We start from the raw sequence: 24,466 nt of genomic DNA on the forward strand, positions 1-24,466 counted from the left end.
CAGAGTGTGGGAGATTCATTTTGAAAATCCCACTATAAAAACAGTGGAAATAACTCACATTTTTACGCAAATTCAGCACTTAGAATTATTTTGGCAGAATCACCCCCTATATCTTAGGAGGGAAATTTGATACGGCTCTTCAGGGGGGTTTAAACTAATTTGTCAGGGGAGTGGGAAAAGGAGTTGTAGTCCAGAAGTCAGTGAGGGTGGTGAGGTATTGGGGAAGGTATCAGGGTCAAGGGTGGGTACCGGTAGACAGGAAGGTGGGTTGAAGTGTGTCTACTTCAATGCAAGGAGCATCTGGAACAAGGTAGATGAACTTGGGGTGTGGATTGGTACTTGGGACTACGATGTTGTGGCCATTACGGAGACGTGGGTAGAACAAGGACAGGAATGGTTGTTGGACGTTCTGGGGTATAGATGTTTCACTAAGTGTAGGGAAGCTGGTAAATGAGGTGGAGGAGTGGCATTGTTAATCAAAGATTGTAATAGAGATGCGGAGGAAGAAATTGCTAAGCAGATTCTGGATATGTGTAGGGGTCACAGGGTAGTTGTCATGGGGGACTTTAACTTTCCAAATATTGATTGGAACCTTTGTAGGTCAAATAGTTCGGATGGGGCAGTTTTTGTGCAGTGTGTGCAGGAGGTTTCCTGACACAATATGTGGATAGGCCGACAAGAGGTGAGGCCACATTGGATTTGGTACTGGGAAATGAACCGGGCCAAGTGTTAGATTTGGTTGTGGGAGAGCACTTTGGAGATAGTGACCACAATTCGGTGTCTTTTGTTATTGCAATGGAGAGGGATAGGGCCGTACGGCAGGGCAAGCTTTACAATTGGGGGAGAGGTAATTATGATGCGATTAGGCAAGAATTAGGGGGCATAAGTTGGGAACAGAAACTGTCAGGGAAAGGAACTAATGAAAAGTGGAACTTTTTCAAGGAACAAATACTGGATGTCCTTGATAGGTATGTCCCTGTCAGGCAGGGAGGAAATGGCCGAGTGAGGGAACCATGGTTCATGAAAGAGGTGGAATGTCTTGTGAAAAGGAAGAGGGAAGTTTATGTAGGGATGAGGAAACAAGGTTCAGATGGCTCGATTGAGGGTTACAAGTTAGCAAGGAATGAGCTGAAAAAGGGGCTTAGGAGAGCTAGGAGGGGACACGAGAAGTCCTTGGCGGGTCGGATCAAGGAAAACCCCAAGGCTTTTTACTCTTATGTGAGGAATAAAAGAATGACCAGGGTGAGGTTAGGGCCGGTCAAGGACAGTAGTGGGAACTTGTGTATGGAGTCAGTAGAGATAGGCGAGGTGATGAATGAATACTTTTCTTCAGTGTTCACCAAGGAGAGGGGCCATGTTTTTGAGGAAGAGAAGGTGTTACAGGCTAATAGGCTGGAGGAAATAGATGTTCGGAGGGAGGATGTCCTGGCAGTTTTGAATAAACTGAAGGTCGATAAGTCCCCTGGGCCTGATGAAATGTATCCTAGGATTCTTTGGGAGGCAAAGGATGAGATTGCAGAGCCTTTGGCTTTGATCTTTGGGTCCTCGCTGTCCACGGGGATGGTGCCAGAGGACTGGAGAATGGCGAATGTTGTTCCTCTGTTTAAGAAAGGGAATAGAAATGACCCTGGTAATTATAGACCGGTTAGTCTTACTTCGGTGGTTGGTAAATTGATGGAAAAGGTCCTTAGAGATGGGATTTACGACCATTTAGAAAGATGCGGATTAATCCGGGATAGTCAGCACAGATTCGTGAAGGGCAAGTCGTGCCTCACAAATTTGATAGAATTTTTTGAGGAGGTAACTAGGTGTGTTGATGAAGGTCGGGCAGTTGATGTCATATACATGGATTTTAGTAAGGCGTTTGATAAGGTCCCCCATGGTCGGCTTATGATGAAAGTGAGGAGGTGTGGGATAGAGGGAAAGTTGGCCGATTGGATAGGTAACTGGCTGTCTGATCGAAGACAGAGGGTGGTGGTGGATGGAAAATTTTCGGATTGGAGGCAGGTTGCTAGCGGAGTGCCGCAGGGATCAGTGCTTGGTTCTCTGCTCTTTGTGATTTTTATTAATGACTTAGAGGAGGGGGCTGAAGGGTGGATCAGTAAATTTGCTGATGACACCAAGATTGGTGGAGTAGTGGATGAGGTGGAGGGCTGTTGTCGGCTGCAAAGAGACATAGATAGGATGCAAAGCTGGGCTGAAAAATGGCAAATGGAGTTTAACCCTGATAACTGTGAGGTGATTCATTTTGGTAGGACTAATTTAAATGTGGATTACAGGGTCAAAGGTAGGGTTCTGAAGACTGTGGAGGAACAGAGAGATCTTGGGGTCCATATCCACAGACCTCTAAAGGTTGCCACTCAAGTGGATAGAGCTGTGAAGAAGGCCTATAGTGTGTTAGCTTTTATTAACAGGGGGTTGGAGTTTAAGAGCCGTGGGGTTATGCTGCAACTGTACAGGACCTTGGTGAGACCACATTTGGAATATTGTGTGCAGTTCTGGTCACCTCACTATAAGAAGGATGTGGAAGCGCTGGAAAGAGTGCAGAGGAGATTTACCAGGATGCTGCCTGGTTTGGAGGGTAGGTCTTATGAGGAAAGGTTGAGGGAGCTAGGGCTGTTCTCTCTGGAGCGGAGGAGGCTGAGGGGAGACTTAATAGAGGTTTATAAAATGATGAAGGGGATAGATAGAGTGAATGTTGAAAGACTATTTCCTCGGGTGGATGGAGCTATTACAAGGGGGCATAACTACAGGGTTCGTGGTGGGAGATATAGGAAGGATATCAGAGGTAGGTTCTTTACGCAGAGAGTGGTTGGGGTGTGGAATGGACTGCCTGCAGTGATAGTGGAGTCAGACACTTTAGGAACATTTAAGCGGTTATTGGATAGGCACATGGAGCACACCAGGATGATAGGGAGCGGGATAGCTTGATCTTGGTTTCAGATAAAGCTCGGCACAACATCGTGGGCCGAAGGGCCTGTTCTGTGCTGTACTGTTCTATGTTCTATAGACTTCTAGCTTAGAACTTTCAGTGTTCAGGTCCAACAACAACATTCAAGAGAGCCTACCATTAACTTTCATTCACACTATTTTAAGTGTTGACTGTTCAGAAGCTTCTGTACAAAAGTGTTATTGTGAAACACTTCACATCAGTACCAATTAAAAACAAAATTACAGCACATGCAGAGGTGATCTCTATTTTAGCTAATGCTGGGTATTTCAGTGAATGTGTTACTATACAATTTCTGCCTCATCACTAAGAATATGATTCTCCTTTAAACAGAAAACATTTTTATTTTCTGATCAGTCTTTTCTGAGCTAAGCAAAGAGTTTGTTGAACAGGACAGTACTTACAAGCGGTAACTTAAACCCTCTGTACAAGTGTTCAGGATTCCATCCTTTAGGTTGGCTGAATCCATCCTCATAATCTGGTGGAAGCCATCGTGCAAGAGCAATATTTGAGGTTCCCCACCTGGGATTATTTCTAAAAGAGAATGCAGAAAATGATGACTAACTCGTGAGGGTACAAGTCATTTTTATAACTATCAAGTAATTTATTCTCAAAGAATTCCTGGTTATTTATGGAAGTAACCTTTTTCCAGCCACTAAACTGCATTGTGATTGCTTTCGCTGAGAATAGAAATGTTGCAAAGGGAGTGATGAAACTGTGCATTCAGCCAGTGGTAGATTTTCTGGCTTAGTCACTATACTTAGTTCAGTGTCAGCATCACTGTGAATTACCAGAACAAAGAAAAGTACAGCACAGGAACAGGTCCTTTGGCATTCCAAGCCCACACCAATCATGATGCCCTAATTAAACTAAAAAAAACCTTCTGCCTTTACTCAGACCATATCCCCCTATTCATGTACCCATCCAGATGCCTCTTAAATATTGCTAATGTGCCTGCTTCCACCACTTCCTTTGGTAGCGCATTCCAGGCACCCACCACTCTCATAAAGGAGATGGCACTCCTTTTTACAAAGATTTTTTTTAAGATTGTCAGATGGAAAAGGTTTGTATTGTAGGACATCACCAAAGAGCAAGATAAAAAGGTAATTTAAGCACCAGTAATTAGATGACATCAAACTAGTTGATTTCAGGGAAAAGGATGTGCATCATAACTGGATATGGTAAGGCAACAGTTATGCTTCTGGGCTAGTAATCTGGATGGCTAAATTACCCGAGTTCGAACACTACCATGGCGGTTTGAGAATTTGAATTCAGTTTTCTAAAACAAAAACCTGGATGTAAAAAGCTGATACCAGTAATGTGATCACAAAGCTGTTGGACTGTCGTAAAAACAGGTAGAAAAGAAACCTGCCATTTTGGTCTACATGTGACTCCTGTCCCGCACCAGAGGTTCAAGGTGGGCACATCTTGGCAGTTATGCTAAGGTGCACATTTCCCAATTTTTGGCACCACAGTCTTCACTTGTTTGCTCAAATATTTGTTCTTTTTGAATTGTTATTTCAGAGCCTTGCTAATCAGATGCAAGACCTTTCCTAATATAAACTCTATGGACAGAACTTCACGCTTCCCCCCTTGTCCCACTTCCCTGACGGTTATGAGATGGCAAGGGAGGGGATGACACTGGGGCACCTTCCTCTTCAGGCACAGTGACCTCTGAACCACAGTTCCCCCACCAGCCTATCCCCCAAGACCCCAACTGCTGCCCTTGCGACCAGATGTTCCTGTACCCTCCTAACCCAGGAAACCCTGCCACTTATCTGTCCTCCAGGTCCTGGGGCAGAGTTCTAGGCAGCTCCCAGGAGTGCCTTTCCCAGCCACTGCAGAGCTGTTCCCGGCGGCACTGGAGAGCTGTCAGTCAACCAGTTAGTCAATAGTTCTCCAAGGTGACACTCTCGATAAAGGACAGAAGTGATCCCCACCAACTCTTCCAGCTCCCGCCATCCTAAAAATTCAGGCACATGGCCCTTTGCTAATATTAGGGCTGAAGTGATCACTTGTGCTTCTCCTCAGCTAAACTCTTGATAGATGTCCACTTTAATACTTCTAGTCCCAGTTAATTCAATTTTTCAATGCATTAATTGCTTAATCTCACCTCAGATTTGTAATTATAACACACTTGATATTTTGTTATAAGTTATGTGAATTATATTCTCTCTGCTATTTTCTCCCATCCTCACCTGAAGTCACTGGGGGGAGGAGGAGGCGCGGGGGGAATAACACAGATCAAGGAAGCTAAACTGTGCATTCCTCACATTCAAATCATATCCCATTACTGTGTGTATTAGTCAATTTGTTCACTATAAGCGATCACCACAGCTTGGGTTTAATAGAGATGATCTCATTTAATGTCTCGGTTCATTCTTTTGGGTTTCTTTCTGGGATGAGGTAGCAGACTTGGCCAAGTCTTTAAGGTTTATTTAGTTTTTAGATGGTTAGCTCAAAATGAGTCAAATTGATTTGGAATCTTTGTGTAAAGGAGACTGCTGGTGACACTTGGATAGATGATCAACAAATAAAAATTGATACCTTCTGCAAAAACATTTATGGATTTGATTTACTCTTCTGACAGAATGGTACTTACATGCCCAGATACATGACTGGTGAGGTTGGAAAAAGAATACTTGTAGGGAATTGAGGGAGAAAAAAAGAGGAAGGTAGAATAAAACTGTTAGCATGAACTTGTTCAAAGCTATCGGGATCTGTGGGACAAGCAGCAAAGTAGACTGACATCAGGTCTATGTTTATCTGGATCTTAACAGATTGCAATCTACTTTTCTAGACTATCTTATGCTCACTGCTGCTCTGCCGCAAATGTTGACTCCAGGATGGAGTTAAGTTCTACGGGAATTGATAGCTTCTAGTACTTTCAAGTGACCGTAGGAGCTTTGGCAAAGAATGTTAGCCGACTATCAGCAATTCATTAAGCTATTACTATTCTTCTGGGTGCACATTGAATATACAGATGGCAAAGCTGAGCCATCAATAAAATGGATCGCATTACTGCATGTGCATTGTCAAGAAGCCCACTGAACAAAATTAGATGCATCATCTCTGGCATTGGCTGAAAGTTGAACCCAAAACGCTGCTCACCTTACATAATTGTCCCATTCATTGGATACCTTGCGGAGGAGAGCAATGTTACATTTTTTTCCAACATCCCTTTTCCTCAATTCAGCCAAACTAAGTGGGTAAGTGAACGTAAACAAAATGGATTTCCCAAAATGTAATGTAATCCATTTTATTGATAGCTCAGCACTGCCATCTGTATACTCAATGTGCATCCAGAGGAATAGCAATAGCTGAATGAATTGTTGATCGTTATCATCTTGTGGGTCTCTTGTCGAAACCAAAGCAATATAAATAACCTACAGTGGAGCCCCTGAATTTGCGAGTAGCTTTTACAAATATGGTGCTTTTTCCCCGCTGTTGAATATTACAGCTCTGCATTGTTAACAACCAAAAGGCAAGGTTGTTGGATTTATTTAAAAACAATGCCTTTCAGAACCCCCAGGGCATTCCAAAGTGTTTTACAACCAATTAAGTACTTTTGAAATGTAGATGGCGTTGGAATGCAGAAAGCAGAGCAGCCAATCTGCACACAGCAATATGTGCCCTCAGCAGAATGGAGATAAATGACCAGATAATTTGACTGACTGATACTTGTTGAGGGAGAGCCAGAGGGTGGTGAATCTATGGAAGTCATTGTCACTGAGGGCTGTGGAGGCCAGGTCATTGAGTACATTTAAAATAGAGATAGATAGGTTCTTGATTGGTAAAGGGATCAAAGGTTACGGGAAAAAGGTGGGAGAATGGGCTTAAGAAACTTATTAGCCATGATTGAATGATGTAGCAGACTCGATGGGCCAAATAATCAAATTCTGCTTTTATAGCTTATGCTCTAATGGATAAATATTGGTCAGGATATGGGAAAGAACTAAAGTAATGCCATGGAATCTTGTACATCCACTGAGAGTGATGCTTGATTTAAATTTGCAGACAGTGGCTCTGATAGTGCAGCACGCATTTCGCACTGCACTGCAATATTAGCTTCAATGTTGTGCTCATTTCTCTGGAGTAAGGTTTGAACCAACGACTATCTGATTTACTGCGCCATGTCTGACATCCTAAAAACATTGCAACTAATTTGAGTTTCACTTCTGGATGCCTCTTTATTTCCTGGTTTACTGGTGGCTTCCCTCATTAAACCACCTTCATTCACAGTAATGTAAAGAAAACAAATAATGGTGGCTACCCACAGCTAATTTTTTGTGGTCCCTTGACATTAGTTTTGGGTCCTTCATTGTGAGTGTTTTCTATCATCAAAAAATCACCATGTTTTGGATTGTGAGGAACAAGAGATAGGTTAAGGTATTTAATCTTAATGACAATGGTGGAGGGTGGCACAGTAGTAGAGTGGTTAGCACTGCTGCCTCACAGTGCTAGGGACCCAGGTTCAATTCCTGACTTGGGACACTGACTTTGCAGAGTCTGCACGTTCTCCCCGTGTTTACGTTGGTTTCCTCCAGGTGCTCCTGTTTCCTCCCACAGTCCAAAAGATATGCTGGTTAGGTGCATTGGCCATGCATTAGGGGATTTTCACAATAACTTCATTGCAGTGTTAATGTAAGCCTGCTTGTGACACTAATAAATACATTTTAAAACTTCAAAAGATATTTGTAAAACAACTGCAAGAGTTAGACACCTGGAGCATTAGAATTCTAATAAAGTTGCGAATAATGTGCTGTTATCTCAATGAAAACATCCAAACAGAATAATAAACCAGGACAACAATTTCAGTAAATGAAGATGTTTTCAGTAACCTGTTGTTGCAGGTTCCATTAATCAATCTGTATTTTTTGGCCAAACAACTGTTGGAGCAGGTTAGAGGCTGCATGTGAAGTGCACATCCTGATGTGGTTGCAAGAGCATTCAAGACTTCTGGTGAAAGGAGATCTAAGACAAAATGGAAATTAAAAAAGTGCTGTAAATAAGTGATTCAGGAGAATGTGAAATCAATAAAATTTATTGTTAGATAACAAAGGCAAATTCCCATTGGGAAAATAAAGAGGCCTCATTTTGCATGTTTTCTGGCAAAATGTCTTTCAACAGATAAATTGAAAGTTTGCTGATACGTTTTCTTCAGCTTTCTGAAACTAAGATACTGAATTTTGAACAGATTTTTGGGAGACAGTTCTTCTAGAAGGTGAGCCTGCCTAGAAAATGATGGGCCAGAAAATTGATAACACCATGCAGATGTTCAGGTGCCAAACAATGAAGCCTCAAATATATATATATATATATACATTTATGTGAACTGCACATTCATTATGAGCTGGAAATGTATTCATGGAATCATTGAATCCCTTCAGTGCAGAAGGAGGCCATTTGGCCCATCAAACCTGTACCGACAACAATCCCACCCGGGCCCTATCCCCCAACCCCATGTATTTACCTTGCTAATCCCCCTGACACTAAGGGCAGAAATTTATGAGACTGATTCTAAGTTTACAGCTAGCGTGAAAATAGGAGAGTTCCTGGTCCATTTTTTGGGTGGGTTTTCACACCCAATCTTATGCAGTTAGTCATTGAAAAAATGGTGTCGATTGTTTTGAGCTGGTGCAGGCAGTGGGCTGGGCTTAATTCACCAGCCAGCCTATAGAGGGAGCTACTGTACCTTTGCAGACCTCTGATGCTGCACATGCGCAATTGTAACAGCAGGGGCCTGACAGACAGAGACAGAGTTGTCAGGCCCCTGCTACTGCAGGCAGCCTCAACCAGCTCCTCCCTCCCCACCGCAATTGTGGGGGCCCGCGGCTGATTGCAAGCCCAATAATGCACAGGCATCTAACCACCGCCACCCTACCTGCCACCCAAACCGATCGGGGTCCCCCTCCCATCCCAATCATTCCCATTGCAGAGTGGCAGCAGGCCCCCTCAATTGGGCTGCCTCCTTCATGCCCTGCCCCCATAAGCCCCATCCCATAGGCACTGCCCCCTTTCATGCACCACCCCATAGGCCCCACCCCTTCAGATCCCACTCCCATAGGCCCCACCCTTCCAGCCCCACCCCCAGAGGCTCTACCCCCTGCCATTGCCTAGATGTCCAGTGGGCATTCCCAGGTACCAGGCTGGCAGTGCCAAGATACCAGTGTGGCACTGCCAGGCTGGCATTGCCCAGGGGGCACCCCCCTTTGCCCTTGGCCTCCCCGGGGCCCTCAATGTTCTTTGGTTCCACCAGCAAGGCCAACATAACTGTTCCCTGTTCATGGGGAGCAGGTGTTTTCCTCGCCAAAGAGTACCTCACCTGGGTAGGCCTTAAAGCAAGTGAGCCTGGACGATTGAACGCAGGGCTCACTAAACACTTCGAAAATAGAATTCAAATATATTTAAGTATATTATTCAGCCTCGCTGGAAATCCAGCTCTCATAAAGTCATGAGAGTCGAGAAATCAGGCGTGGACCTGATGTTTCAGCTCTTGTGTGATTTTATCGGCTCGCTCCGCCCATCGGTGGGAGAGTTCATGATCCATTTTTACGGCCCAATCTTATGCACTTATACATTGAAAAAAATGGGGTAGACTGTTTCTTGCCTAAGAGTCAATTTAGCATGGTCAATCCACCCAACCCACATATCTTTGGACTGTGGGAGGAAACCAAAGCACCCAGAGGAAACCCACGCAATCACGGGGAGAACGTGCAAACTCCACACAGTCACCCACGGCCAGAATTGAACACAGGTCCCTGGCGCTGTAAGGCAGCAGTGTTAATCACTGTGTTAACCACTGTGCCACCCTCCGACTTCGGTATGGATAAAAAACACAGGTATTTAATCCAAGTCCAGTGCCTGAAACAGAAAATGGTAAGTTTGCTCATTAAATAATAATGGGCCTAATATCTGTTTGAGACCATGTCTGTTGTATTGGGTTTTCTGAAGCTGACAATGCTGATGCCAATTGCCTTCAGAAAATGCATGTCCATAAAGACACTGCTGGAGGGTGCCATCCAAAAGAGTTCCTTGAACATGGGACTGGGGTGGTGGGGGGGGGTAAGATCTGACGAGGGACATGATCACTACCCTCCCTGTCCCTCTGCACATCTTGTAACTGTTCACCTTTCCTGAACTGCTGGAAACTCTGGCGTTAAATATCCACAACTCACCGCTTCAACCTCATTGAGGCCTGAGGTCTAACATTAAGGGCATGTTGAGCCTCACCATTCAGGTACCTGGGCTATCACCTTTGCTTGCTGGTTGCCCCTTTTAGGATGGGGGTTAACTTATACTCTCTAAAGTGCTCATAACAGAGCTAATGCAATTAAAATAGCACAATACAGAAACCTTGCTGGAACACTCTTATTGCTAAAGTAGCAAGGCTACTTTAGCCAGAGCGATAATATGCATTTGTAAGAAAAAGGTTCACGTCTAATTCACTCCAAATATTATAAAAGCTGTATTATTTACCATCAACACAATTAACAATGACTATTTCTCCTCTGTTTTCCAGCATACCATTCATCCAAGCTCTGAGTGTGAATATATGGTTAAACACAGTTGATGAATTAGTCTATTTCTGTTGTCAGCAGCAACAAATTGCGGAATACTGACCATAACAATGAGCAACCTTTCAGCTGTGTCCTCATTCTAATAAATCTATCAGTCTTTCCGACTGGAATGAGGACAAGTAACTAATTACAGTTGATGCGATTCTATTCAACCCTTGCAAACTGCACTCATTACAGACAAAGTATGCTCCAGGTAGTACTGTTTAAGAGTTTGTGCAGCACTGGGTAGACATGATCGACTGCCAAGAACGGAGGCTCTGTTATTCATTAATATCTGCTATCTTGAGGGATCAGATTTATTGATAGCAATAATCTATCTACTAATTGGACTTAGATACTGCCAAGGATGCTGCAGATTAATATAAAGTACACGATTAGCAATGGTACATTCAGATCTTGGTGTCATGCTATGTAATAAAACCCTTTGATGTTTCCCCATCAGTAAACTACCTGCAGCACAGTTACACCAGCAGAATTATTATTACTGATAATAGAGATTTGATGAGATTCTGCAACTGCCTAATGTAAGTGATAAATCATTTGGTCACTCTCAAGTAATCAACTGTACCAACGCTGTTAACCTGTTGGCAAATGTATTTTCAAATAACTTTGCAGTGAAAATAACTAACCCATGGGAGAATCCACAGGGAACTGGAAGGGACATTTAAATAGGTAGTGCACTCTTTAAATACTCTGGCACTCTTTCCAATGGTTTGTTTAATGGAATTTCTAAAGATTTTGCTATGTTTTATTAAACGAGCTGACAGAGTGGATGTGGCACATGATCCTGCTCACAGAACCACAGAATTGTTGCAGTGCAGAAGGAAGCCATTCTGCCATAGTGTTCGGCTCTCTGAATGAGCAATCTATCCAATACAGTTCCCCTGCTTTCTCCCCATATTCCCTGCTCATTCTCCCTTTTCAGATGATAGTCCAATTCCATTTTGAATGCTTCGATTGATTGTGCCTTCTCCACACACTCAGGCAGAACCTTCTAGACCTTAATCACTCGCAGCGTGAAGAAGATTGTCCTCATGTTGCTTTTGCTTTATTTGCCAATTACTTTAAAGCTCTGCCCTCTCAATCCTTTCACCAGTGGGGACAGTTTCACCCTGTGTTTCGCACTGTTCAGACCATTCGTGATTTTGAAGACATCTAACAAATCTCTTCTCCAAGGAAAACAATCCCAACTCCTCCAATCTATCTTCCTAACAGAAGTTCTTTATCCTGGAACTATTCACCTCTGGAAGCTAGGTTTGTACAGATTGATAGGGTGAAAGCCATTTCTTTCTGCTGGCAGTGGTGTTTTGTCAAGTAAAAGTCCAGTTCCAGACTAGTTAATATCAAATTAAGAGATCTGGTAGTGTAGAGGTGTTGTTACTTAATAACTGATCCATATGCTAGACAAATAATCCAGGAACTGTGAGCTGGAACCTCACTGGAGCAGTCTGAATTCAACTTCAAAATTCTGGAACCACAAAGAGGAAGTGACCTTGAATCTGTCAGGTTGTTGAAAAAGGCCAACAGATTCACTGATGCCCTTACCCACTCAGGCCTTCATGTGACTCCAGTCCAACAGCAACATGGCTGACTCTTAACCATTCTCCAGGTTGACCTAACTCAGTCCTATCTCTGTCTTCTTTGAGGAATTAGGGATGTGCACTAAATGCCAGCCTTGCCAATCATGTCCAGAGCTCAGCTTTTTTGTCAATGTTTGGACAAAGGCTGTAATGAGGTCAGGAGCCGAGTGGCCCTGGCAGAACCCAAGCTTGAGCATCAGCGAGTACTTGAGAGTACTAGATAATGACACTGGGTAACAAAATGGATCCTGACTCAGCACCCAGAGTCTAGGGTTGAGACTCAAATCCCCGCACCCACACACATCCTTTCTGATGCTGCGGATAAACGAGAGCCACTTACCAGTCGCATTGGTTGATCTCCTGTATTTCTGATGCACTTTCTTTTGGATCAGATACAATGACATTTCCATGATTTCAGCTGCTCTTGAAATCTTCTTGCTCTCAATTTGCGGCCTCTTGGAAAAGGAGAGCAACTCGATGGAAGAAGACAGTTTACCAACATCAATTTCTCTGATAAATAAAGATAAAGAGAAAGGAATGCCATGACTGAGATGGAAAGGCATTGCTTCAAATCATATCCAGTCTTTGTTTGCTGTGTTTCGTGAAAGGTGTGAAAAATAACGGAAGGTGCAAGGAGACTTGAATCAGTCTTTTCTCATTTTCAATGTGTTAACCTGATTGTTGGTCAATTATGCTTTGAATGAGGTTGATTGTGAAACACAAGGGGTGATTTTACCATTTTGATTCTGAGTGCTGAATCTGGGTGCAATTCAGATCCGATTTGTGAACCCTGTTCTCAGGCGCTCCCACACGCACTTAGCCTGAAAAAAAAGTCGCGAATCTGAATTGTGCTGTGAGCGAGGCTTATCGCGCCCGAAACGCTGCTGCTCTGATCGAAGCTTTGAACTGGGCATGGCAAGTTAAAAAAATTGAAAAGCACTCCCCTGCCACGTCACGCCCGGGCCGATTAATGCCTCCGCCTGGCCCCCACAGACATTGCCCCACCCCCACAACATAACAGACCCACTTATCCCACACCCCCCTGCACCCAGACTGATCGCGGCCCCCCCTTCCCTTCCCCCGCACTGATCTTAGGCAGAGTGACAACATAACCCCCTTCCCCCTCACTCATCTCAGGCAGAGAGAGCCATCCCTCCCCCTCCACCCTACAGATATCAGGCAGGGTGATCCCCCTCACCCCCACCCCGGACCCTCCCGCACAAGGCCCCTATCACCTCCGGACTCCGATGGCTGTGTGATATCTCCCTCTCTCTCCACTGTCCCCATTCATTGAGGCACTGATCCACCACCCACCCCCCTCCCCATCAGCACACCTGCAAGTGCTCACTTGCCTTCCCCTCAATGCTAACAAGCAAACTGAATGGAACTTGCTGGAATGCTCTGCCAAACTGCCTGCAGCTGATCTGCCCTAACGAGGGGCCGCTCCATTAAAAACTCAACAATGGACAGGCAGGCAGGCATTCCTGCACAAAATGTGCACATGACCAGCTTCCTGATTCTCTGAGGGTGACCTGGGGAGGCTGCTGGATGCAGCAGAGGTGAGGCGGGACACCCTCTTCCCCCAGGAGGACGCAGACCCAGGGGGGCTGATGGAAATGCGGCCTTGGAGGAAGTCGCCACCTCGGTCTGTGCCAGGACACTGGCCCCCTGAACCGGGAAGCAGTGCCAGAAAAAACTCAATGACCTCATCCATGCAGCAAGGGTGAGTGCTGAACCCCATCTTGCATCTTCCCCCAAATCTCCCCCAGATCCCCCCATCCCCAGCATCCTGCATGCTTCCAGTTCCTGACCCCCAAGCACCTCCTTCCTTTCCCCCCAATGAGCCCCGCTGTGCTTGCCCTCTAAGGGTCACCACCTGATTCTCTGCAGGAGTCACGCCACCATTTCTTTCATGGTTCCTTTTGTCTCCACAGAAGCAGATGGAACACAACACCCATGAGAGGGCGAAGACAGAGGGTGGTGAGCCAGACCTCCGGGTCCTCACCCTCTTTGAGGAGCGGACACTGGAGCTCTCCAGAGAAGGGAAGACGCGGGCTGTCAGTGACAGCATGGTCGGGCTGCCGTCAAGACGCGAGCGCCTGTCATTCCTCCACTCACTTTGAGGCAACTTCTCGGGGGCACGAGTTTCGGGTGCAAGGGGTAAGGTGTAAAGGAGATGTACGAGGGACCTCCGAGGGTGGCACAATTTTGGCATCAGCTTCCACCTCACAACTCACCATCCCAGATACTGACACGCGGTGGGTCCAATTAGTGGTGAGGCTTCTGGGTCACTCTCAGGTGAGTCCGACACATCTGATAATATACATCGGGTGGAGGAGAGAACTTCCGAGGCCTCTGGCAAGTGGGGGCCTGCTGGAGGTGAGGACTCAGCTGTCCCCAGACTACATGCTGGGCCTCTAAGATCACTTCTCCCTCAGCTGCTGGAGATGCAGCAACAGAGCCAGGGAATGCAGGAGGGGCTGACGGCCACACTGGACGGACTGCGAGGCTGTTGGGAGGAGTTGCAAAGCTTTCAGGTGGACCAGCTATTGCCTGTCTTGCGTGTTTCCTAGGCCAACACTGCAGTGGAAAGCTTGGGGCAGGGGATCCTCACCATGAGTGGCAGGCTGAGGGACTGAACAGGGTTCTCGAGATTCTGCAGCCCATGGCTGAGAGGCTCAAGAGCTTTCAGGAGACCCAGTGAGACAGCACTGAGACACAGTGGGCTATGGCAGCAGCCTTTGAGAACGTGGTCCAGTCTCAGAGTGCCACGGCTGAGGGCTTGCAGAGTGTGGGCCAATCCCAGAGGGCACTTGCTGCAGCCATTGAGAGATGGCCCCTGACTCAAGTGGCCATCGCAGAGGGCTCGACCACCATGGGTAGGACGCAGGTGGTCCTCCAGGACTGGCAGTGCCAGGTGACACCGGAGCTTATGGAGCTCACTGCAGAAGCACCACTGTCCCATGGGGTGACCCAGGAGCCCACAGGATCCCCAAGGGAGGAGGAAGGGCTCAATCCCATGCCAGGGCCTTCCATCCAGGAGACTGTGGCTATGGCAACACCTTCTGACTCCCCCCTTCTTGACAGCGGGGCACCTCAGAGGCAGCCGGATAAAGAAGGTGTCATGGAAACATCCCAGACACCTGGAAGCAGGCCAGGGCCCTCAAGGTCCACGGCCTCCAGAGGATGCCTGCCACGCGCTTCGCAGACCACGGGGCGAGGTCGGCAGCTGGCCCCCTCCACCTCCGATGTACATTCTGGGGAGTCACTGAGACGTAGAGGTAAGGTTAGGAAGTTGTAGTTGCACTGGAATGGCACAGGTGAAGAGCTGCACTAGTTAGAAAGAAATGTAAGTGATGCACGATTAATTCACTCGAGAGGCTGGATCGTACCCGGGAATAAAGGCTTTTATTCGCAACAAGAATAGAGCATACTGCTTAACAATACTATCCCAGACTAAAGGGGCACTAGGAAGTGCAGTGACCTTTATACTCCTATAGGAAGGCGGAGCCAAACGGAGTGTACCACAGAACAATGCTAACAGATGGAACACCCCAACCCTAACCCCAACAGTAACAAGAGTAATATATGTACAAGTACCCATAGTGATAACCATCTATGGTTCAGTACCCATAGTGGTAACCATCTATGGTTCACCACATTCACCCCTCCTTTAAAAACAAAGAAGTGGTAAAGACGGCCATCCGCCTCAAAGGCCGTGTATTTTCGGTCCTCTGGGCGAATGGGGAGCTGGTGGTAGGCTGACTTCAAGTCGATGGTGGAGAACACCCGGTACTGCGCAATCTGGTTGACCATGTCAGATATGCGCGGGAGAGGGTACGCGTCCAGCTGCGTGTACCTATTAATGGTCTGACTATAGTCTATGACCATCCGGGGCTTGTCTCCAGTCTTGACCACCACGACTTGTGCTCTCCATGGGCTCGTGCTAAGTTGGATGATCCCTTCCCTGAGGAGCAGCTGAACCTCAGATCGAATAAAGATCCGATCCTCAGTGCTGTAACGCCTGCTCTTAGTTGCGATGGGCTTGCAGCCTGGCACGAGATTTTCAAATAAAGAAGGCGGGGTAATTTTGAGTGTCGAGAGACTGCATGTGGAGCGCGCTGGGCAACTTGGAGGCTGCTGTTCTCCCACTGAAAGTGGAGGGAGTGGCCCATCGTACTGCAGGATCACACTCTTCAGGTGGACCATAAAGTCTAGCCCCAGGAGTACCGGAGCGCAAAGGTGCGGTAACACGAGGAGCCTGAAGTTCTCATAAACTGTGCCCCGCACCGTTAGAGTTACCACGCAGCTCCCAAGAATGGTAACAGATCAGGACCTCGACGCCATAGAGATTGTCTGCCTGACAGTTTGCACGCGGAGAGCGCACCGTTTCACGGTATCCGGATGGATGAAACTCTCCGTGCTCCCGCTGTCAAACAGACAATGCGTCAGGCGTCCGTTTACCTCTCTGTCCATCATGGACTTGTCGAGTCTGTGAGGCTTGGCCTGGTCCAGGATGATTGATGCCACTGTTGGATCCCGAGTGCAACTGCAGGCAGCTGAGATGGTCGACGACAAGGACCCCTGCTGGTGGTCTGCGGCCGGTGCCGACCAAAATGGCTGCGCCCACGGATCGCACGTGGTCGATGGCGTTGAAACCCGCAGGTCGCACGTGTCTTGCGTCGTCGTCATCAGGAATGGCGGCGCACGTGAATCGCACATGGTTGAAGACAACGACGAAGCTGGAGACGAGGAGACGGATCCTGGGGAGTCACGCGCAGCACTGCTTGGCTTCGAAGGGGGCTTTGCTCGGCACACTTTAGCATAGTGCCCTTTCTTCCCACAAGCAAAGCAAAATACCGTCCTGGCCGGACATCTCTGGCGAGGGTGCTTCGCCAATCCACAGAAATAGCACCGTGGGCCTCCTGGAGCTGCTGCTGCCATCAGGTCCGAGGTTGAAAGCACAATCGCGCAGTTCCTAGGAGCCGCCGGTTAGAGCTGAGTCGGTGGCTGTACTTGCCACGATGTTCCCACGTGGTCGGTGGGGTAAGTTTCAAGACTTCTGGAAGCCATTTCCATCGCATCAGCCAATTCTACCGTCTTAGCTAGGTCCAGGTTACCTTGCTCTAGCAGCCGCAGGCGAATATAGGATGAGCCGATTCCCTCCACGAACGCATCTCGGATCAGATAGTTAGTGTACTGAATAGCCGACACCGGCTTGCAATTGCAGGCTCTGGCTAGCTGCTGAAGTTCGCGCAGGTACTGTCCCGTCATTTCGCCGGGCTGCCGCCGTCGAGTGGCTAATAGGTGACGAGCATGGATTTCGTTTGGCGGTTTATGGTACAGCTTCTTGAGTAATTCGATGGCCTCTTTGTAATCTTGGGAATCACGGATTGTTGCATACACAGTGTCGCTTACCCTTGCGTGGAGGACCTGCAATCTGTCGGTGTCGTTTTGGGCTGCTGTTGAGGCGTCGATATAATCCTGGAAACACTTCAACCAATGGTCGAAAGTGTTCGACGCTCCAGCGGCACGCGGATCTAAGGTTAGCCGATCGGGTTTCAGCATCTGCTCCATTTTTTTTTAGAACAAAATTTGTTGCGAATAAAATTGATGCGCGATTAATTCACTCGAGAGGCTGGATCGTACTCGGGAAATAAAGGCTTTTATTCGCAACAAGAATAGAGCATACTGCTTAACAATACTATCCCAGACTGAGGGTCACTAGGAAGTGCAGTGACCTTCATACTCCTATAGGAAGGTGGAGCCAAACGGAGTGTACCACAGAACAATGCTAACAGGTGGAACACCCCAACCCTAACCCCAACAGTAACAAGAGTAACACATGTACAAGTACCCATAGTGATAACCATCTATGGTTCAGTACCCATAGTGGTAACCATCTATGGTTCAGTACCCATAGTGGTAACCATCTATGGTTCACCACAGTAAGCACCTTAACGTTTTCTGTTCACAAGTTTTTATGTTCGAATGTCTTATCTAAACACCATATTGTAAATAAATGTTTTTTCACCACCCACCTGCGACTAATTTGTCTTGATTATGATTCCTGTTCCATTGATGATCACCTGACGGATGCGTCATGTTGATGTCAGTTGGGGAGGTCCCTCACTGCTATGTCCCTGAGAAAAGGAAGTCATTGGTTCCCCAGGCCCCATGAGTGATTCCCTCTCGTCCCACACCCCACCCGCCCCCAGGGCCCTCTATGAGGGTTTCAGATCCCTTACTCACTACACAGACATGGGCCCAGGTGCCAGCGTGCATGCAGAGCTCAGGTAGGAGTCAGACTAGTTTGCACCAGGGCATCATCATAATGGTGCTTAGCGAGTCGTCATTACCCTTCTGCCTGCCAAAAAACTCGCGAACACAGAGTGCCCAGGCCCACCACTCTGGTGTGACAATATGCAGGATATATAGAAGGCATGGTGGGGGCGCCGGAGGGAATGGAACCCACAGATACCATCCCCGCCTGGTTATCAGAGCCTCCCTTGCTGCCCTCACATGCTTCATTTAAGCTGTTAGCCCTCCAGCGCTTGGCTGGTATTCCAAGGTGTGCTCTTCCTCCTCTTCCTCCTTCTCTGCTTCCTCCTCCTCCTGCTGATCATCCTCCCGAGTGACGGCCGGCTGGTCAGCCTCCACGTCCCCCTCCTCCTCCTCCTCCTCCTCCAAGAGGTCACCTCGCTGCAGAGCCAGATTGTGCAAGGCACAGCACACCGCCACAATGCGGGCGGAGATCTCTGGGTTGTATTGGAGGGCCCCGCCAGACCAGTCCAGGCACCGGAATTGCATCTTGAGGAGCCCAATGCACCTCTCCACTATCGCGCGGGTGGCTACATGGGCCTCATTATAGCGAGTCTCCGCCTCAGACACAGGCCTCCGGACAGGCATCATCAGCCATGTCCAAAGCAGGTAACCCATATCACCCAGGAGCCACCTCCACAGCCTGGGCATCTCCTCGAATGCTTCCGGGATGTCCGAGCTCCTGATGATGAAGCTGTCATGTACACTATCTGGATGTCTGGCACAGACGTGCATGATGGTCATGTTATGGTCGTACACCAGCTGAAGATTCAGGGAGTGGAACCCCTTCCTATTTACAAATCTTTGTAGATTCTGTAGGGGGGCCTTGAGGGTGACGTGGGTGTAGTCGATGGCCCCCTGTACATTCGGCATCCTCGCAATGGCTGAGAACCCTGCAGCCCGGGCTTCTTGATGGGTCTGGTCCAGGTTAAATTTGATGTACTGCCCGGCCTGGGCACACAGGGCTTCTGTGACCTGCCTCACACAGGTGTGCACGGAAGATTGGGAGATGCCACAGGCATCTCCGCTCTGGGTCTGGAAAGAACCAGTCGCAGTAGAAGTTTAGAGCAGCTGTCAATTTGACAGCCATCGTGAGTGGGTGCCCCCCCCCGCTGCCTCTAGGTGCCAGGTCCTACAACAGGTTGCACAGATGTTGCACTGTCTCCTTTCGGAGGCAGAGACTTCAGCAGCACACGGTGTCCGACATCTGTTCGAAGGACATTCGTGCACGGAACTGCTGGAGTTTCTGCTCCCTCCTTCTCCTAACCCCCTCCTCCAGTTGGGTGAATGGCGGCCACCTCCTGCCTCTGGTGGTCGTCTCCCTCCGGTCCTGCAGGTGGTAAGGCCCGGGCCTCCTGTGCCGCAATTCTCCCTCCAGCTCCTCCTCCTCAGCTCCAGCAGCAACCAAAAGAACAGCAAGATCGATTGGTTGCATCGCAAAAGCATTCTCGTCACTCTGAAGGCGGGAGGGGGGAATGGAGAGGAACAAATGTGGAGGTTATGCAACACTGCTTGCCCCTAGCACATTGACAATCAGAGCCCCTCTGCTCCCCAATTCCCCCAGCCACATGCTCCCCATAATCACAGCCCCCCAAATGCTCCCAGCCACATGCTCCCCACAATCACAGCACCCCCCAATTCCTCCAGCCACATGCGCCCCACAGTCACAGCTCCTTGCAAAGTTGAGAGGCTGCAGCAGTGCAATTTACAAGGGCTTTGTGCACATCCTTCAGCTGGAAGTGAACTGAGTGCACTAGGACCCAGCAGCACTGCAAGACCCGAGGTCAGTGCTGAGACCCGGGTCCGTGCTGCAAATCGGACATTGGAGACCCTGCTCAGCAACAACCCCTCCATCCCCCCACACACTCGCAGAACCACCACCGACCTGGGAAAGAAAATGGCCACAACAACAGGACATCCATGAGCAGCAGAGAGCCGTCGGATGCCATGCACTTACCTCCTCTCCAACCCTCACTGATGGAGCGCCCGAATCGGACTTATGTTGAGCATGTCTGTTTCACACCAATTCGGGATTGTTGGACACGGTGGGAAAGGAGGAAGCGCTAGTAAAGTTGGGCAGGCAGCCCATTAATTCAATTTAAATGCATTTAAATTGCCGTTGCACCCGTTTCGGGCGCAGTGCCAATCGTGGCTATTTTCAGGCCTTGGTAAAGGGGGAATTGGCGCAGATGTGGGCATGGATCGCGCTATTCACCTCACGCCCGACTTTACCAAGTTTTCGCGCCCAAAAACGAGCGCAACGCAAAGTTGGGCCCACAGTGTGAATTACCCATTTAGAAGTCTTAGTTTATAATAGACAATAGAAGCTAAACTTCTTGACTTTGCCTTTGGTCACATTTTTGATGATGAAGTCAAATATTTTCCTTTCAGATTCTATCAACCTAAACAATCTCTTGAATATTTGATAGAATTAAAGGAACTTTAGTTTGGATTAAAATTCAACTTGAGATCGTGAATACGCATGCGGGGGGGGGGGGGTGGATTTTCTGGACGTCCCGCAGCGTGTTTCTTGTGGCGGGAGGTGGCATGCCGTTTGCCGGTGGCACGATCTTCTGGTCCCACCGCTGTCAATGGGATTTCCCATTTCCCTGCCAGGAAACCCATGGTGGGAATGCGTCTTCAGTGGGACCAGAAGATCCCGCTCGCACGAACCACAGGAAAATTACGGCCATAATATCCACCTGTAGCTAAATTTCAAGTATGTTTCCTCAATTATAAGAAACCTTTTATCTTGCATTCATTAATGGGAGAGTGTCATTACACTGTGACAAGTTTACATAAATTGTTTCCATTATAAATGTAACAGAGAGATTGATAATGGAAAATAAAAGAAAGGACAAAGAACCCAAAATTCCTTATCATCCCAATTGATGCCATTTTGGCAGTGTGTAGCTAAGGTGAACCGGGATGGAGAGGTTTGAAGATGGAGGTAAATTCATCCTTGGGTCTCCTCAGAATAAACCAGATGAATTGCCCCACAGTTCACCTGTGGAGTTTTTCCATATGTCGGCCTGCAGATCAGTTTTCAGTCGCAGTGGAGGGAGGTGATTGGGAGGGAACAGGGGATTGCAGTCCATAGTTGTTAAAATCCTAGAAACTTTCCAAGCTCTTGGCACATTTTCCATCTCCCTACAGCTGTCCCTTTAAGTAATGCTGGTCAGTTAGTCCAAGTCCGGGAAATGCTCCTTGGAGCAAGATTGATCCTTGGAGCAAGGTTGAAATAGATCAAATAAATTTAGGAATCCGGTTTCTGCTGACCCCTTGTCAAAATCACAGCAGGGGTTCGAGTCAGCATTTGTGGAAATTCAGGAACCCTCTGTGCAAGGGCCACAAGAGAACTATTCGTCAAACTTAAATTTTAATGGCAATGTTTAAAATAGGTTTTCTAGTCTTTGTATTGCTCTTACCTTTTCATTGTTTGATGAATTGCACTGTCCACCATCTGTAATCCTTCTTGTACCGCATTAGGTAAAAAAGAGTCACCCAGTTTTTCTAAATGTTCTTCATAATACAAGGAAAATGCTGAGTTACACAGTCACAACATATAATATATCATTTAACAAAGACTATAAATTGTTGATTTATTGTACTAATAACTCTGATTATTGCGTTACTTGTCCAACTTTCTAATTGTTTTTAGTCATTCGTGAGACATGGGCGTTGCTGGCTGGCCAGCATTTGTTGTCCATCTCCAGTTGCCCAAGGACAGTTGAGCTCTGGAGTCACATTTGATTTGATTTATTATTGTCACATGTATTAGTAGGCAATGAAAAGAATTGTTTCTTGCGCGCTATACAGATAAAGCATACCGCTCATAGGGAAAGAAAGGAGAGAGTGCAGAATATAGTGTTACAGTCATAGCTAGCATGCAGAGGAAGATCAACTTAATATGAGATAGATCCATTCAAAAGTCTGATGGCAGCAGCTGTTCTTGAGTCGGTTGGTACGTGATCTCAGACTTTTGTAGGCCAGACCGGGTAAGGACGGTAAATCTCCTTCTCTAAAGAACATTAGTGAACCAGATGGATTTTTCCGACAATCGGCAATGGTTTCATGGTCACTAGTAGCTTCTTAATTCCAGATATTTTTTATCAAATTCAAATTCCACCATCTGCCATGGCGAGATTCGAATGCAGGTCCCCAGAACATTAGCCAAATTTCTGGATTAATAGACAAGTGATAATACCACCAGGCCACCGCCTCCCAATTATTGAAGGATTAGTATGATTATAACTGAGCTGATGGTAATTTCATTAGTTAAATGTTCTCATTCCTTTTCATTTTTCTATTTATCACTTCCTGTATCAGCTTCAACTTCCAGAAAGTAAACTGCAATTCCACCAATGTTTCTATTTTCCCCGCTAACCATCCCGCAGCCGTTCTGAGCATAGAATCATAGAATCATAGAAACCCTACAGTGCAGAAGGAGGCCATTCGGCCCATCGAGTCTGCACCGACCACAATCCCACCCAGGCCCTACCCCCACATATTTACCCGCTAATCCCACTAACCTACGCATCTCAGGACTCTAAGGGGCAATTTTTAACCTGGCCAATCAACCTAACCCGCACATCTTTGGACTGTGGGAGGAAACCGGAGCACCCGGAGGAAACCCACGCAGACACGAGGAGAATGTGCAAACTCCACACAGACAGTGACCCGAGCCGGGAATCGAACCCGGGACCCTGGAGCTGTGAAGCAGCAGTGCTAACCACTGTGCTACCGTGCCGAGCAAGGATCGCCTTTGTAATATGGGCCAGTTTGGGACAGAAATTGGATTTTTTTGTAATATTTCCTTATCCCTGTCTGAGTTTTTGAGTTGGGCAAAGAGTTGATGTGAAATTTTCACAATCACATTTATAAGCAAATGTTCCTTTGGGCACCAACATGAAGATTCCCATTTTTCACCTAGCCTGTCTGAATACGTTGAGGCAATTTTGGTCAGTGACTCCTGAAAGTGTATCAAAAGTAATACTCTACTAATATTCTGGGACTGTTGTCTGGATACAATGCCTTTTTAAAAATAACGTTCTTGGGCGATGGAAAAAGCCATATTAATTGCCCCTACTTAGTTGCCCTGAGAAGCTGATAGTGGTCCTTCTTGAACTTGCCAAAGCAGTTTGATACGATAGACCCCCTTTTTTTATTTATTCATGGGACATGGGCGTCACTGGCTGGCCAGCATTTATTGCCTATTCCGAGTTGCCCTTGAGAAGGTGGTGGTGAGTTGCCTTCTTGAATCGCTGCAGTCCATGTGCTGTGGGTTGACCCACAATGCCGTCAGAGAGGGAATTCCAGGATTTTGACCCAGTGACTGCGAAGGAATGGCGATACATTTCCAAGTCAGGATGGTGAGTGGCTTGGAGGGGAACTTGCAGGTGGTGTTGTTCCCATGTATCTGCTGCCCTTGCCTTTCTCGAAGTGGTCATGGGTTTGGAAGGTGCTGTCTAAGGATCTTTGATGAATTACTGCAGTGCATCCTGTAGATAGTACACACTGCTGCTACTGAGCGAAGGTGGTGGAGGGAGTGGATGTTTGTAGATGTGGTGCCAATCAAGCAGGCTGCTTTGTCCTCGATGGTGTCAAGCTTCTTGAGTGCTATTGGAGCCACACCCATTCAGGCAAGTGGGGAGTATTCCATCACACCCCTGACTTGTGCTTTGTAAATGGTGGATAATCTTTGGGAAGTCAGGAATAAGTTGCTCGCTGCAGTATTCCCAGACTCTGACTTGCTCTTGTAGCCACTGTGTTTATGTGAAGAGTCCCGTTGAGTTTCTGGTCAATGGTAACCCCAAGGATGTTGACAGTGGGGGATTCAATGATGGTAACACCATTGAATGTCAAGGGGCGGTGGTTAGAATGTTTCTTATTGGTGATGGTCATTGCCTGGCATTTGTGTGGCATGAATGTTACTGGCCACTTGTCAGACCAACCCTGGATATTGTCCAAATCTTGTTGCATTTAAACATGGACTGCTTCAGTGGCTAAAGAGTCGCAAATGGTGCTGAACATTC

General features: G+C 47.2%; 1 protein-coding gene across 1 annotated transcript in view; it reads right to left on the reverse strand.

Moving 5' to 3' along the window:
- The window catches only part of tpo (thyroid peroxidase), a 96,416-nt gene that overhangs the window by 68,670 nt on the left and 3,280 nt on the right, over nt 1-24,466 (reverse strand). Inside the window, exons 2-5 of the mRNA XM_078213507.1 lie at nt 21,860-21,974; nt 12,451-12,620; nt 7,792-7,924; nt 3,355-3,484 (exon numbers count right to left, since the gene is read on the reverse strand). Of these exons, the coding sequence (XP_078069633.1) occupies nt 3,355-3,484; nt 7,792-7,924; nt 12,451-12,620; nt 21,860-21,974 (548 nt within the window). The remainder of the gene's footprint in view (nt 1-3,354; nt 3,485-7,791; nt 7,925-12,450; nt 12,621-21,859; nt 21,975-24,466) is intronic.

The sequence above is a fragment of the Mustelus asterias genome, chromosome 5, assembly GCF_964213995.1.
Source record: "Mustelus asterias chromosome 5, sMusAst1.hap1.1, whole genome shotgun sequence".
NCBI classification, from domain to species: Eukaryota; Metazoa; Chordata; class Chondrichthyes; order Carcharhiniformes; family Triakidae; genus Mustelus; species Mustelus asterias.